Below are 16,688 nucleotides of genomic sequence, written 5' to 3'. Positions count from 1 at the left end.
TATGCCAGTAGCTGTGGTTATATTGGGCCCTCATATATCTCTAATTTCGGACCCATGTTCCTCTCACTTTTGCCCTTGCCTTGCACGCAGAACTTGACTTTGATATTCAGAGCAGATAGTATAATTCTCTGGTGCCAAGACCTTGGGCTATTGTAGATAATGCTTGCAGCTCCACCTCTGCCTTTATCCTGCTATCACCAGGCGCAGGATTGAGTGCAATTAAAGTTGCTGGGTATCACCATTAAAGCCCAACAAGGCTTGAGACCCAGGTAATCTCTAGCACTGTGAAGAAATGGCTTCCTTAGGGTTCCTATTCCTACAGAATGGCACCTACAACAGGCCTCATCAGTCTCTGCCCCACTTTCCTGTGATAGCATTTCTCTGGAGATCACATTGAGGCCAATTTCCTTGGCATGGTGAAAATGCCTGTCTTTTTTTAGTGAGCCTTTCAGTTATTATGTGTTGAAATTGCTCCTCCTGAGGAGGGTACGTTTATTTAGGCTGTTCCCTCCAGACCTGGGGATATTTATTTAGATATTTTAATCCTATGAGACACAAGCAGCCCTTAAATGGCTTAGCTCAAATTCCCATCTGTTCAGCTGTTTGCTTAAAAACCTAAATGCTATTCATTTTTCTTTGCAAGGAGTGGCAGTAGGTGCTCTGCCACTGAGTCATCTTTGTTTTTAAACCCAACAAATATGGTTGACTTGGTACAGGAATGCAATCTTTTGATTTGGTTACTGAGCATTTTACTTATGTGAAGGACTAGGTTTAGTTTTCAAGCTCCGTATTTTGATATAGTTCAGGCATGGATCTTTGGTTGTTTCTTTATAACAAGTTTATCTTTTAAAAAAACCTTGTTTATCTGGATATCCTTGCAGATAAACTTGAGATGTTACTAAGAAGTAACCTATATTGCTAATACAAGGGTTTTAAAAAAACCCACTTTGGTAGCTGGAATCTTAGGGGTTTTTTTTTACTACTAAGTTGCATTTCTAATTTTTAAAAAAGATTTTTAACACACTTTTTTCATAAACAATTCAAGATGGCAAGCAAACCTAATATTCCTTCCTCTTCCAAGTTTTCCTCTGGATAACCTCATGTGATGTGAGTTGGTCTGAGAGAGTGACTGGACAAAAGTCACCCAGCCAGCTTTCATGCCTAAAGCAGGAGAATAGAACTTAGTCTTCTAGTTTCTAGGCACCCACATTATCCCGGGAGACACATACTCTTTCTTACTGAAGGATATAACTTCTTGACTTCTGTACTTAGCAAAAAATATGTGCAAGAAATAAACATAGCTGATATGAGCAGACTATGAACTGTATTATCTATGTTCCATATTTTTCGGAGTAGAAGACATACCCCTCCCCCAAAAAAGAGGGTTGAAATGTTGGTGTATATTATACACTGAATACAGCATTTTTTACTTCCCGAAGCCCTGCTCGCGCATCCTATTTTTGCAGAAAATGGGCCCGTTTATTGCAAAAATTGGATGCACTGAGGGCTTGGGAGGCCTGCAGCATGATCTTGGGGGAAGACAAAAATACCAATTTTGGGGGGAAAATAACTGGGCAATTTTCCACAAAAACGGGAATTTTTTGCCTTTTCCCAACCCCCAGCTCTCTGCAGGCTTCCCAAACCCTTTGTCCACCTCTTTTTAGAAAAAACGGGCCCGTTTTTGCAAAAAACAGAGTGCACAGAGGGTTTGGGAGGCCTGCAGAGTGCTCCTGGGGGTTGGGGGAAGGCAAAAACGTTTTTCCTTACTTACCTCTGAAATCTTAGGGTGTCTTATACACCCGGTGCATCTTATAGTCCGAAAAATACAGTAAACCACAGCATGTTCACATTTCTGATTTGTTATACAAATGAAAGTAGGGAATGTTTTTCACCTCTTATTTGTCATTCTTACAATTAAACTAAAACATGTCATACAAGTTATTTGACCAAACGTTATGTGATTTTCTATTTTCTTTTTTTTAACATCTTTACTTCTCAGCGAGAAACCATTTTACTGTTGTCAGGTTGAGAATCTGGCTAATCAACAAAGAACCCAATCACGACAGAATTTATTCTTACTAGAAGCTGCTCAGCCCTGAGCTAACTTCAATGCATTCATCAACCATGGTTATTTCAAACCAATTAGTTTGAGCAGTCAGGACTACACTCTGCATCATTTCTTTGGGCATTTCAATTACTTTTTTTTTTTTTTTGGCAAAGACAATATACAATACAGTTACCATTTTCGTCTTACCAGTGAGTGACACTTTCTGCTCATAAAATCCCAATTTTTTCCCCAATGTTGAAGCATGATGACAGCGTCATTCATTTGCTTTGAGGCTGTATAGAAGCATTGATAGCAACTAGGTCAGTAAAAATTCTACCTGTCTGATCACTACAAATCCCTGAAAGACCTAACTTCACACATTTTATAAACCATTATATATAAAGCAGGAAGCAACTAAAGGTATTTGACATAAAACCACAATTATACCCAAACTTCTGTTGTATGCAAAGTTGCTTCCTGCTTTTTTTAAATGGTTTATAAACTGTGTAACTGTGTTATAAACTCTGTTTAACAAGATTAAGTGAGACACGCCTGATTTTGGGGGCTTTGTGGCACAACTGTTACAGAGAATCACTGAAGTTGTTAAGAGATTCACATGGCCATTTAAATGAACCTGACTTTGTCAGAAACTGGCTGGGAAGTTTGCAAATGGGGATCACAACTGCAGGGTGCTACAACAGTCATAAATACTTTTATTTATTTATTTATTTATTTGACTTCTACGCCGCCCAATCCCGAAGGACTCAGGGCGGCTTACAATAACATAAAAAGAATTAGAAATAGATACAAAACAATAAAACGAAGTTGAATATAATCAAAAACTATAAAACCCCGTATTAAAAGAAACCCATTAATTATAAAACAGTCGTAATCCCTTACATACATACCATTCATACAGTGTGGCCCTGTCAGTTCATGTAACAACTGACAGGCCAGCCGGCAAAGCCAGGTCTTTGTGGCCTTACGAAAGGCCAGTAGGGTGGGAGCAGTACAGACATCAGGGGTGGGGTGGGGGGGTAGTTGGTTCTATAGATCAGTGTTTCCCAACCTTGGCAACTTGAAGATATCTGGACTTCAACTCCCAGAATTCCCCAGCCAGAATATATGGTTTATCATTTTTGCTAACAGCTACACTGCTATATCACTGAGAGAGGTTTGGCGCCATTAATGTGCCATTGAGGCTAGACTATCAACTACTGACTGGTTATCTGACCTGCAGCTGATTAAAATGCATTGGTGTTCATGTGGAAAATAGCAAGACTTATATATGGCTTCTCAGTGCTTTACAGCCCTGTCTAAGCTGCTTACAGAGTCAGCATATTGCCCCCAGCAATCTGGGTCCTCATTTTACCCACCTTGGAAGGATGGAAAGCTGAGTCAACCTTGAGTCAGGTGAGGTTTGAACTGCTAAATTGCAGGCAGCTTGCAGGCAGCAGAAGTAGCCTACAGTACTGCACTCTAACCACTGCGCCACCACAGCTCTTCAAAGAGAGCACCCTTGTAGAGCAGAATGAAAATTGTATTTCAATTAAGAAAGATCACACTAAAAGCAGCGAGGAATAGTGACAGAAACTGGATAATCTGAACATTGAATTAATAAGTAAGGTGTTTTATTTCCTTCTTAGGTCTTTTGTACACAGAGGATGAAAACAAAGAGTTTATATATATTCCAATCAAAGCAATATAACGTAGGGCAGTTATTGTCTAAGACTCCTTAATCAACACTCATCAATAAGCTGAATGACAAATCTATTTTATTCATACCCTCCTCCTGCTGTGAGTACTTAACTTCAAATTTAAAGACCGGCTAAATCAATACAAAAAATTGATCTTGTAAGTGCTAATATTTGGTAGAACTGTGTAGGCTTACAAAATAGTTCAGAATACCTCTGCTATTCATTAAAGGTTCACACCTTTGTTTACACTTCTGTGGGGGGGGGGGGGGGAGGGAGGAAACACCACCCTACTTTAATCCAATCTTTAAAATAGCAGATATTAATTGTAAACTCTTAAAGCCATACTTTCCCTAGGCTTCTGCAGGGGAAAAAGTCTTTTAATAAATAAAAGAGAGTTGTAGACTGATGCTGAAGCTCTTCTTCCAAATAGTTTCCAAATCACGAAGAGTCCCCTAATATTTAACAAGCTGGGAGTAAAAATCTACTCTAATGCTAATATTTTAAATATTGAACACATTTGAAAAACTCTGTCCTCAATTAACTTCTTAAATAACTATTTTTGTGCAATCATTTTATAAGTAAACTGATTAATGGAAAAGGGGGGAGTGGAAACCATTCACAACCCAAAAGTACCAACTAGGATGTGCAGCAGTGTGGAATTGAATGTAAAAAAATCCGAATTGGAGCAGTCTGGTAGAAACACCGCCTGTCTGCAACATCTTCAATATACATCTTCAACATCTTCAGTCTCCCCAGGATAGGGACTTGCCCTCCACCCCAATTGAACAATGTGGGAAATTGTTTGGCTTCAGGAGCTCCAGCGTCCCTTTCTGCCTTCAAATTTGAAATGTTGCACAGCTCTGTTATTGAGGCTATTTGCACCAGTAAGTTAAGTAACTACTAGTCATTTCAACTCTAAGCCACCCCTTTCATAAACCATGCTTACAAGGCAAGAATCTCAAACAATGGCCACATCTGGGCATCTTTCAAAAGCTAAACCTTTGTGAGGAGCATTCCGAAAAATGGGTGCCAATATGGATATGGCCGACCACAAAACATCATATACCACAGGCAGGCAGTACTGGGACAAACACACAGACACACTTTTGCTAAACTTTTTAAAAAATAAAAAAAATAAAACGAGAATACAAATTTTAAAAGAGAAAACAAAAAGTAAGAGGTGAAAAAACAGTAAAGAAAAAAAGAAAAAGACAAGGCTTATGGTCTTCACAGCTATACTTATAATTACCTTAAGGTTACAATATAAGTTTATTCTCTCCATAGTCAACGCCATTGGTTCCAATGGGGAGCCAAGATACAGACTATCCTCTTGGGACAGCCCTTCATTTTCACCACTGAAGATGGTAAAAGCCAGTCAACCTTTTAAGAATGGCAATCCAGATCAAAGGTTAACAAAACACAAGATTTAGATCAACATAAATGAGGAGAATGAACTAATTTCTCATGTACATTTACTATGGAAGAACCAAGAAAGGCCATAAGGAAGAGTAGGCCATAGAGAGCTACTGGCTTGGATGACATCCTTCTCCAACAGATAAAAGCAATTTGGACTGGAAGCGAGATAGAGGCCACTACAAATGTTTAATGAATGCTTAGAACAATTGATACAAGATTCCTAGTGTCTGCCGAAAGGCTATGATTGTAAGTTTTAAAACGAGGTGAAGAGGTCAATCACCCTAAGAACTACCATCAAATTTGTCTCTTATGCATACCTATAAAATCTTTGAAAGAATGATATAAAATTGCCTTGCTGTCAAACCTCTTCTCATACTGCAACAGGCTGAATTTCATTCTGAAAAAGGCTGTACTACACAGATACTGAATTTAAACCCAATATATCGAAGATGGATTCCAACAGGGCAATGTAACAGGAACTGTATTCATAGACCTGAAGGCCACGGAATACATCAATCTTAGAAGATGAAACCAGGAAGTGTATAATATGACTGAAGATTTTAAACTTACAAATATCACCAGGAATCTTCTCCAGAGCTGTATGTTATTTGTGGGCTTCCAGGGAAGTGTGAAGTGGATGGGAGGAATCAAAGGAACAGTTTGCCACAGGATGTGTAACTGGTTCCAACTCTTTTTAATATTTACACCAGGGATCCCTAACTCACGGCCCACTACCAGGCCACGGCCAGTTCAAAAACAAGCCGTGGGAAGTGTGGGGTGAATGCATATGCACAGCTACCCTTGCGCGAGCAGGGGACCCTCGTGTGAGAGGTACATGCTTGTGCTCACGTGCAAAGCTCTGCTTGCACAAATGGACTTGCTGACCACACAGAACATTCCCTCCCCTCCTCCATGGCTGCCAAGCCGGAAAGGCTGGGGACTGATTTACACCAATGATCAGTCCATTCCCTGAAGGTATTAACAATTATATGTATGCTGACGATTGAGCAATGGTTGTATGGGGAGAAAAGTTTGAGAAGGTTGAATAACAAAGCTGGATCGATACTGTTGAGATAACCAGTTAAGACCAAATCCAGCAAAAACCTCAGGTATGTGCCTTTCACTTTGGAAATAAGCAGGCTGCTAGGAAGCTACATATTATAGGAGTACAGAAAGGATCTACCATCTAATAGCATTGCCCTACCTGTTGTTCACAGAGAAGCAGCAGCCTACAGAGAGAGGTTTAAAACATGTATATCTAGACAACAACACCTTCTCTATGGCCTACAACCGGTTCATCAGAGATTAAAATCCAGGAAAAACTTCCTTAGGTTGACAGAAGACTTCAAATGTATTTGAAAGTATGGAGCAGCCCTACGGAAAATAATGAAGAACCAACACTGGATGAAACCAATGGAAAAGCTGGCACCTGGTTCTGATAAAAGCTGGGAAGTATGGAAATTGCTGAATAGACTGTGCACAGGTTCAAGATCTAGAGATACCCTGAATAAATGGAATTAAAAAGTGGTGTATTTTGTCTTGTGCGATTGTGGTGACATGCAGACCTGCTATTTATGTCTTGATCAGCATACGCTTGAGGACCTTGTGGCAGCATGACAGAACGCAATTGATGTTGCTAGCTTTGGACAATATTTGTTTAATTTGTATATTTTAATCTTGTATTTTATATTTTATGTTGTATAGCGTGCCTTATTTTAATTGTGATGCCTGTGACTCGAATAAACAAACAATTTTTACCACATAGAACCTGGTGTAAATATCAGTAAAGGGGTGATTATGGAGGGGCACAACAGTTTCGTGTTCAGTTTGGTGTGTGTATCAACAAGGAAACACAAAGATCAGCATTTTCTAATGTGTCGTTCTCTTGATATCTTGATTTACAGCTCAAATTATTCTAAACCAGTATGACTAGGGAACTACAGGAATTCTAGTTCAACAGAACCTGAGGGCATCCAGTTCAAGAAAAACTGTTTATAATGGATTCAAATGCAGGCAAAAAAACAACAACAACCCCACCCCGCCCCACACAACAATGTTTTCTTTTGTTTTAGCCAAAGTGATAGCTTGCAGCTTTTTCTCACAATCTTCTTCTCCAGAAAATCTGGACTAACATCATTATTAGGAGATATAATTGTATCTATTAGCGATACACTTAATTGCACCCAAGGTACACCTTCAAACGCCACTTTAGTTTTCAAAACATCCAAGATTTAACATTAAAGGAATCAAACCTCCAAATATAAACATTAAATATGCAAAAACAGTGTGGCTTTGGCTAAGTGTTTTTGCTAGGAGCTTAATGATACAACTTTTCTGCTGAATATCAGACTGAATATTTATACAAAGAACTGAAAGAACAAAGTTAGGAGTTTAGACTAGCTCCATACACAAATTCCTTATGTACCCTTAAATCTTTTTTAAAAATTAACAATATCAAGCATCTTGTGCATTAAGGGGGCAGGGAAGCAGGAACCCAGCAGCTCACCCAAAAATAAAAAGAAAACTACAATGTCAGCCCTCCAACAAACATGCCTGTATATACAGGTTAAATATTTTTCAAAACATGTCTGTGCAATTGAATTTCTAGAAATTGCAGTGCTAGAAAGAATCATGAAAAGGAGTCCTAATCCTTTGCATTGCTCGACACATGAGGTATGCAGAAGTTTATTGCACTGAGAAAGAGTCTTAATAGGTTATATAGATATAAGTTGATGGTAAAAGGCAAGCAAGAACAATTATGGTCTCCCTGCCCATGTTTTAACTGCTTCTGTCATAAAATTTAAGTACTATGAATCATGCATAACCTAAGAACTAATTGAATATGAAATTATCTAGTAACGTGTTTAATCTCAACTCATATACTCATAATTAATATATGCAATATTGCCATGAAGTCTTCAATGTGCATCTCTCTCTGTCCTGCCAATTTCTCTTTGCTAACAATTACAAAGGACAAAAGGCAAGAAAATACCAATCCATGTAAAACTTCTAGCTGTATCATTAAATCAGGGTGTATCAACACATGGTAGCTCTTTAAATTCTTAAGCTTTTAAAACTAAGTGAATTAGCAACAAAACTGAAAATGAGATTTCAGTTAAGTAACTGGAAACTGATGTAAATTGGAACAAAATAATCCTAACTTCACACATATGCTGATCGGAACCTGCACCATAACTCAGTAAGAATACAGGATAAAGTACACGAAAGTTTAAATGCCTTTCATTAGGAAAAAAAATACTAGTAAACTGTGGGATTCTTTAGCTTAGAAAAATGGTAACTACAGTAGTACTTTATTAATGTGTATAAAACTCTTTTTTGCTCCAATTTCCTATCCCTCTTCCCCTCGTATCTCTTCCCCTTTTTCTCTAAACCCCTCCCCTTCTCTCCTTACCCACTTATGCGTACTATATAAGTAAATTATAATTGCTAGAATGTACATTATATATATTCCCCTTACTTTTCTGTACCCCGTTTTTAATGTATATATTATATTAAACATATTATTTTTAAAAAAATCATGACTACTGTATTATGGAAAAGGTAGAAATTAAAAACACTTTTTTTCAAAATATTACAACATATTAGGTCATTCAATGCAGAAGGTTTTAGACAAAATGCTTCTTTACACTATATGGCTAGTTATGAAATTGATTACTACAAATATTTATTATCCATTTACTATAAAAGCTAATATCCTGCTTTTATACTCCCATCCCTTATCTGTTTCCACAAAAGCCCTGTGAGATATGTGGGCTGAAGCAATACAATTGGCCCAAAGTTACTAAGTGAGCTGAGTGTTGCTAAAGTACACAAGTTGACAGGTCCTCCAGCCACTCAGTCCTCTTCATAAACCGTAACTTTACTTTGCCTTCAAACATTAATCAACGTTTTGCTTTAACAAATAGCCCTATACCAGTGATGGCAAACTTGTGGCACGCAGACCCATATCTGAGGGCACACGAGGCATTTCCCTTTATCAGTTCCAGCACGCATGTGTATGCTGACCAGCTGATTTTCAGCCATTTTTGCTCTTCCCAGGTTTCAGAAAAGCCTCCTGAACCCCTAGGGGCGGTGAAAAATGGCCCAACCAGAGGTTCAATTGTGGGTTCACCACCAGCCTCCTTTTTTCTGTCAGAGGACTTCAGGAAATTCTTTGGCTTTGCACAGTTGCAGCCAGGTCTCCTATACTTTGGCCCACTTCTTTGGCAGCTGACAAGGCTTTCCTGAAGGCCTCTTTATCCAATAACAGAGCACTGGATCAATCTGGAGCTCTGTTGTTGGCTAGAGAAGTCTTTAGGAAAGGTCTCTGCAGCTAATAACAGAAGTCCGAATAGATCCGGAATTCTGTTATCAGCTACAGAGGCCTTCAGGAAAGCCTGGCAGGCTGCAGAAGAAATGGGCTGAGAGGTGTGCGAGGCCTGGTTGCAACTCTCTGAAGATAAGTAGTAAGGCAGTTCCACAGCTTCCATGAGGCGTATGTGCATGCAGGGGGGAGGCAGCAGGGGGTTTGTGCGCATGCTTGGGGGGAGGACACTGAGTTATGGGTTTGAGCACTCCCGTGCACACTATCACACGGGCACCCTTTTGGCACCTGAGCCAAAAAAGATTCGCCATCAGTGCCCTATACCTGTGAGGGTGAACCTGTGGCACACAAAGCCATATCGGAGAGTATGCGAGACGTTCCCTTATGTCAGCTCCAGTGTGCATGTACGTGCTGGCCAGCTGGTTTTCAGCCTTGGGGAAGGCCATTTTGCACTCCGAAGCTTCCCTTTTCTCTGTTTTCCTTTGCAATGTATTATATGTTTACATTTATGTAAGTATATTTTTGTTTCCCCTTGTTATTTTTTTTCTTGTTTTTTTTTCTTTTTTTCCAGGCTTTTAATGTATATATTTAATAAAGTATTTTTTTAAAGTTCCAATATATCACATGACACAGCAAGTTTGACACCCCTGCATTATAAGAACCTACTTACCTGTGGCATTGGCTATGGTGAGAGGGAGCCCTTGTAGCTGATGAACTTGGATGCCAGATCCCAGAGCCCCAAGGTTGATGGTCTGAAGGCCCGGAACAGAGGATAGCTGAGCGGCATTTACAGTCACTGTGCCACTGGGTAGAGAGGCGGAAGCTATTGGTGTGAGTGTTGTGCTGGTGGTCCCTGTCTGCCCCAGAGACACCCCCTGCACGGGGGCCAAAGCGATTGTCTGAGCTTGTGGATTCTGGACCTGAAGATTTTGAAGCTGAATAGTTTGCCAGCTGACTTGTCCATTTGGCCCTACAGTGGGCGTTCGAATAAAGATTGGACCAGTGTTGGGGAGTGTCTGGATCTGCAGGTTCTGCAGAGCATCTTGAGAAGCAAAGGTCTGGCTGCCTTGTCCTCCCTGAACGAGCTGAGGTTGCACTAGGATCTGCTGCTGTTGCTGGTGGTTTTGATCAATATCTTTCTGTTGTCCTTGTTGGACTGCAACTTGCACAGCATCAGCATTCTGGGTGCTATTTGTCCTCTGTGGCGTCTGCATCTGAACATTTGTTCCCATACTGCCGCTAGTAGAAAAATTCATGATGCCCAAATTACTGGTAGTGGTAGTGGTACTGTAGTTGTTAGCATTGGTGAAAAAAGAGGCAGTACTGGCTTGAGTTGCAGCCACGTTGCAGGAACTGACTGATGTGACAGAAACTGGCTGAGAGTTATTCTCTGGAGAGCTAGAACTGCTTAGAGTAACTGACTGAGAAGTGGGAGCCAGACCGGCAGCAATGCTGTTGACAGGCAATAAGGTGATATTGCCGTTCAAAGCCAGTGGGACGTTAGTGAGATACTGGGTTTGCCCTGAGAGAGCATTTACTCCCTGAATGGGGACCGCCTGCTGCAAAAGATTTGGCATGGCAGCCAAGATATTGCCTGTGCCAGACCTGTTTGTAATGAGCTGCTGGTTAGTTCCTGGAATTATCTGCAGTTGGCCAGAGGCATCTTGCTGGACACTAACTTGAGTGGGAGCAGTGGTAAACTGCAACTGTTGGCCATCTACAGTTTGAAACTGGGGAATCACCTGATACTGAATATTCTGCAACATTCCCGTCAGAAGTTGTTGGTTCTGCATATTTGAGGTGGTAGTAACGACATATTGCCCAGCGGTGGCAGCTCGGTTTTTGGATGATGAATCGTTATCTTCATTGCCGTTATTCCCCAGATCTTTGGGAGAATCAGACGTTCCAGAAGCAGTGGAAATTATCTGCCACCCATTTGCATTTTGGGAGATTTGAGTTGCAGAAGCAAGGTCCAGTTCACTTGAGCCTCCCTGTTGCCCCTGTAAACCATCAGAGTTCTCATTGGGAGATTCAATCCTGCTGCATGTGGCTGCTAGCAGGGCCAGAGGGGAAGGCTGAGACTCCTGTCAGGAAATAAAGAGCAAGACAGGAGGAGTCAAGTATCTGGTCATCCCAAATGGCAGTATAAAACAACAGCAATTGGGAAGGACCACAATTAATAGATGATTTGCCCATCTCCTAAAGCAGTGAGTGTACACACTAGTTTAACCAATGTTAAGACATCAACAACAAACGTCTAATAAACACCCCTCATCACTCAGGTTAGACTATTTTGCTCAGAAATATTCATTTTGAACTTGGATTAAACAATGTTACACTCCAACAATTCTTCATGAGAAAGTAGAAACCCCAAAACTCACAGAAATACTAATAAAATGTTGACAAATATTTAACCTCCAGACACTGGAAGTTTTTAAGAAGGGATTGGGCAACCATTTGTCTGAAGCAGTATACAGCAGTGATGGCATGTGTGCCAAAGGTGGTGCATGATCAATATTGGAGGGCATGTGAGGTGTTGCCCTATGTCAGCTCCTATGCGCATGCATGTGCTAGCCAACTGACTCTCAGTCTTGGGGGAAGCCATTTCACCCTCCGGAGGCTCCAGGGAAGCTTCGGAAGTGTGAAAAACAGCACAACGGGCAAACAAGAAGTTTTGAAAAACAGATTTCTGGTTTGCCCGATGTGCTATTTTTCGCACTCTGGAGGCTTCAGGGAAACTTCCCCAAAGCCTCTGGAGTGCGAAAAACAGCACAACAGGCAAACCAGAAATCTGTTTTTCAAAACTTCTTGTTTGCCCGTCTGGCAGGTTTTTCACAGTCCCAGGCTTCAGTGAGGCATATGCGCATGCTCAGGGATTGGGGGTTGGGGGGTTGGGAGGGAATTGTGCTCATGCACAGTGGACAGCGCAGAGGGTGCACATGTGGGAGTGGGAGGAAATGGGAGTGGGCACATGCATGCTAGCACAAACACACACCCTTTTGGCACGCAAACCAAAAAAGGTTTGCCATCACTGGTAGAGAATCTCCTGTCTGAGCATGGGGTTGGCCTAGAAGATCTCCAAGTCCTTCTGTTCGGAGATGTGCACATATTCCGTGATGACGTGCAGATGGAGCTTTCCACCTCCACTACTGGTTCGCCCGAACTGGGGTGAACCTGTAGCAGCCCACTAGTGCTTCCAACTCTGTTATTCTGTTAACTTAACTTAGTCTTAAATTTACTCATCCCCTAACTCAAGAACTGTAACATTATTATCATCACTTTTTCAAATGTGACTTTAATAATAGAGGATTGCAAAAATATTGAAGATTTTTTAAAATTGCAAAAATGAGCAATCAAATCTTTTTCAAAGAAAAAGAAGCGAATGTTCCACCACCACATATATTAAAAGGCAAAGGTACCTTTCTATTGCAAACTGAGATCTTCCCCCACCCCACCCCATCTCTCTTCAGAACTCTTACTTACCTGGGCCTCGCAGCTTCCTCCATCATTACTGAAGCCTTCATCCATCTTCTCAGTCTTGATAACAACCATGTCTTCTGAAATATCATGATCTGCATGAGAATTAGAGAAGAAAAAAGAATAAATAAGAATTGAATGAATTATATAAAGCACGTAGTTCTTTCAAGAGGAAGTAGAAAGGCACACAGCTTATTTAAAAATTTAGCATTAGCATTAGATCTTCCCATGCTATGTAGCATGCAGGTAGTCCTCAACTTATAACAGTTCACTTAGTGATCATTCAAAGTTACAACAGCACTGAATAAAGTGACATAACCATTTTCCAAATTATAACCATTGCAGTATCCCTATGATCATGCAGTCCTGTCCCGAGTCCTCGGAGAGGGATGGCATATAAATCCAATAAATAAATTTACATTTGAATGTTTGACAACTGACTCACATGTATGATAGTTGCAGTGTCCCAGGGTAATGGGATCCTCTTTTGTGACCTTCTGACAAAATCAATGGGGAAGCCAGATTCACTTAAAAAACGTGTTAGTAATTTAACAACTTCAGTGATTCACTTAAACTTGGCAAGAAAAGTGGTAAAATGAGACTCACTTAACAAATTTGTTACTTAGCAACATACCTTATTTTTTGGACTATAAGATGCTCTAGTGTATAAGACACACCAAGATTTTGAAGAAGAAGAAAAAGTTTTTGTCCTCCCTGACTCCCAGGAGCATTCTATGGGCCCCCCAAGCCTTTTGCCCCCCCCCCCATTTTTCATAAAAATGGGATGCAGGAGTGGGGCTTCAGAAGGCCAAAAACGGCTGGATTCAGTGTATAAGATGCGCCAACATTTCCAGCCTCTTTTGGGGGGAAAGGTGAGTTTTACACTCTGAAAAATGCAGTACATTCTTTGGCTCATTTGTGGTTGTAAGTTGAGCAGCAAGAGATCTCCAGATTTAAAATTGAAGGTCTTCAGCAGATACAAAATAAAATGGCACACTTAACCCAAAATAAAGCATTGTGACTAGATTATGCATTTAATGATATACTTTGGAATGCACACACACTAAGAATTTGTCTTTAAAGTCATTTAGCACCATAATTAACTACACCATAGTTAAGGTCCCTAAGAGAAAAAGTGGTCAAGAGAAGACAGACATATAAAGTGTCAATAAAGACACTGTAATTCAGTGAGCAATTAAAATGTAACTACAAAAGTCCTTCGCCCACATTTTAAAATAAACAGTAAACAAGCCAAATCATCTTATGTGACTGTTTAAAGAATGAGAAAGGATATGATATACTACTTCCCAATCTCTTTGAATAAAGGTACAACAAATAACTATGAATAAAATTTAAAGAGCAATTTTGCATTAGCATCCTGGATAAACTGTACGCACTGCTCATCAACAAGGAAAATATCCAGAGAAGCTCTTATTTTGCTATTAATTCACATTCATAAAAAAGAAAACATCCCAGGAGGTCAAAGATCAAACTTGTTAGGGGGATATCGATATTGCCTCATATTTACAGGTTTCTCCCTCACCCCACACCACCTTGGCCACTTCCTCATGCCTTTGAACGGGATCATCAATGGGATTTCAAGCCTCAGAAGCTCTTATTAAATAAATACCAGAGATCTGTTTACTTTTTTTTCTTGCAGCGTCTTAAGGCGGGCTAGACATCTTTTTTAAAAAGATGTCTAGCCCGCCCTAGATGTTGTTGTTTTTTTTAAAATCCTCTCTGTCATGAAAACAATTCTTTCTCTCAGCAGTGGTTTGCTATTATTGTTGTTTTTTTAAAAAAACCAAACAAACCCAAAACAGATCCAGTTTGGCAGCCTTCATCCTCAACTCTATCTCTGCAGGGGCAAGGCCTATGAGAGAGGGGCTCCCTGGATTTTTTTTCCTTTTTTTAAAAAAGGGCAGATGCCAAAGGCATCTCTCTGATGGCTGGGAGGGAAAAAAAGGGGAAGTAGTTGCAGTGAGTCACTCCCAAGGGGCGTAGGAGTATGCAAACTTCTGACTGGCAGCTGGTTCAATAGGGAGTCCTGCATCCAACATAGTACACAAAAGCAAAAAAAAAAAAAGCTTTGCCAAAGCTAACCATTTCCGACTTTTAAAATTCCTCGCCCAACGAAGGGTTGTTGTTTTTGTTGCTTTAAGTAGCTCGGCCTCTCAGCACGCCAACGTTAATAATAATTTAAAAATAAAAAACGACGACTCCCTTTGCATCGGAATCCGAGAGAGGGAGGAAAGAGGCCCAAACTAAACCTTTGTGGAGTTGCCCCTGAGGGGTTTGCATTTCTCTTTTTCATTTCTCCCCCCCCCGTCACACACACAGTTTCCCCCCCCCCTCTCCGTCTTCTCTCAGAAGCAAAAGCTTCCACCGAAAGGGTGGATTTCCTCATATTTTTTTTGGGCACGGTACCAAACAAGGCCTTATCGTTTCTGAGAAGTTGCCTCAGGAGGCCTTCCTGGGAAAAGCCACGCAGGGCCTTCTCCGGAACTACAAACCTGGCCCCCTCGTCTGCCTCCCTTCCTCTCACTCTGCACATGGCCCGAAGCCCTCTCTCTCCCTTCGGCTTCTAAACCTTCGAAGCAAGGATTCAAGGGGGAGATTGGATAGTGGAATGTGGGAGGGGGACACACACCACATACATACACACGCAGGAAGCTTTTGAACGTTTCCCTTCCTACTTTCTCTCCTCCTCCCTCCTCCTGCGGCCTCGCCTGCGTCTCCCTCCCAACCTCGGGGGGCGGCGGCGGCGGGAGCAGCCGACAGAGGTAGACGGAGGATCCATCGCCGCTTCTTCCCAGCGGAGAAATTCCAGCCCCCACCTGGTCCCGCCCGATCCTCCTCCTCCCTGAGGCAGCTTGCCCTCCCATGGCCGCTTCCTCCACCCTCCATCGCAAGCCCCGCTCCCCCCTCCTCGGGGCCCCTCCCCCAAAAGGCTTCCCCTAACCACGGCTTCCCCTCCCCAGAATCGTTACCCCTCCCCCGTTCGGATCTCCCCCCTCCCCGCCCGGGGGGCTGGGCTGGGAGGGGCGGGAAAAAGAGAAAGAAGGCGGCGCCCCCCGCCCGGCCACGATGGTCCCTTCCTTACCGCTCATGTTGGCTGACGGGGAAGGCTAACCTAAGTGGTGCCGGAGGGGTGGGCGGGGCGGGGGCAACGAAGTCGGTGACGAGGCAGCCTAACCCCACCGGTGACCGCCAAAGGGTTGGCGAAGGGAGGGTGCTGCGCCGACACGGCCCAAGCCTATGGACACGCCTTCCGCCGCTCTGCCCAATCGCAAAGCCGAAGGAAGCACGTGAGGCGGTGAATGTCGTGTCCTCCGACCATTCAAGCGAAGCAAGGCGGGGCTTGGCGGGGAATGTTGGGGGGGAAGTGAAGAAAATTGAAACAGATTACGAAAAGCTCGGTGGTGGTGATGGCACTCCTTCCAGGAAAACGCCTCCGAGCGAAGCTCCGCCCCAATGGAGGGAAGGGCGGAGCTTCGGCCGAGCGTTCTAATAACACGGGCTAGGAAAGGGCCTAAGGGAACGGGAGTAACTGACGTCGCGGCCCGCCAATCGGCTGTCACGCGGACTTTCGGAAGCTTCGCGCGTCTGATGAAATCGCACCGCTTGAACTCGTCACCGGCCTGCCTGTAACCCAATCAGAGCGCGAGGAGGCCCGCGCGAGGTTTTCGGTGAAAGGAAAAAGAAGGCGGGGACATGACGGGAAATG

The 16,688-nt window shown here is 42.2% G+C and overlaps 1 protein-coding gene across 4 annotated transcripts in view; it reads right to left on the bottom strand.

Moving 5' to 3' along the window:
* Positions 1-16,246, bottom strand: part of SP1 (Sp1 transcription factor) — a 28,925-nt gene extending 12,679 nt beyond the window's left edge. Inside the window, exons 1-3 of one of the 4 annotated variants that reach the window (XM_070740749.1) lie at positions 16,065-16,246; positions 12,968-13,056; positions 10,155-11,568 (exon numbers count right to left, since the gene is read on the bottom strand). In XM_070740749.1, coding sequence (XP_070596850.1) covers positions 10,155-11,568; positions 12,968-13,056; positions 16,065-16,071 — 1,510 coding nt within the window. In that variant the 5' untranslated portion in view covers positions 16,072-16,246. Of the gene's footprint in view, positions 1-10,154; positions 11,569-12,967; positions 13,057-13,406; positions 13,490-15,064 lie in introns of those variants that run through there. The other 3 variants (XM_070740750.1, XM_070740752.1, XM_070740751.1) reach the window with 3 other exon arrangements.
* Positions 16,247-16,688: the final 442 nt, after the last annotated feature.

This window comes from Erythrolamprus reginae, chromosome 2 (genome assembly GCF_031021105.1).
Source record: "Erythrolamprus reginae isolate rEryReg1 chromosome 2, rEryReg1.hap1, whole genome shotgun sequence".
In the NCBI taxonomy this organism is placed as follows: domain Eukaryota; kingdom Metazoa; phylum Chordata; class Lepidosauria; order Squamata; family Dipsadidae; genus Erythrolamprus; species Erythrolamprus reginae.
Note: the sequence above shows the minus strand (reverse complement) of the source record. Positions and strands in the feature narration are given on the sequence as shown.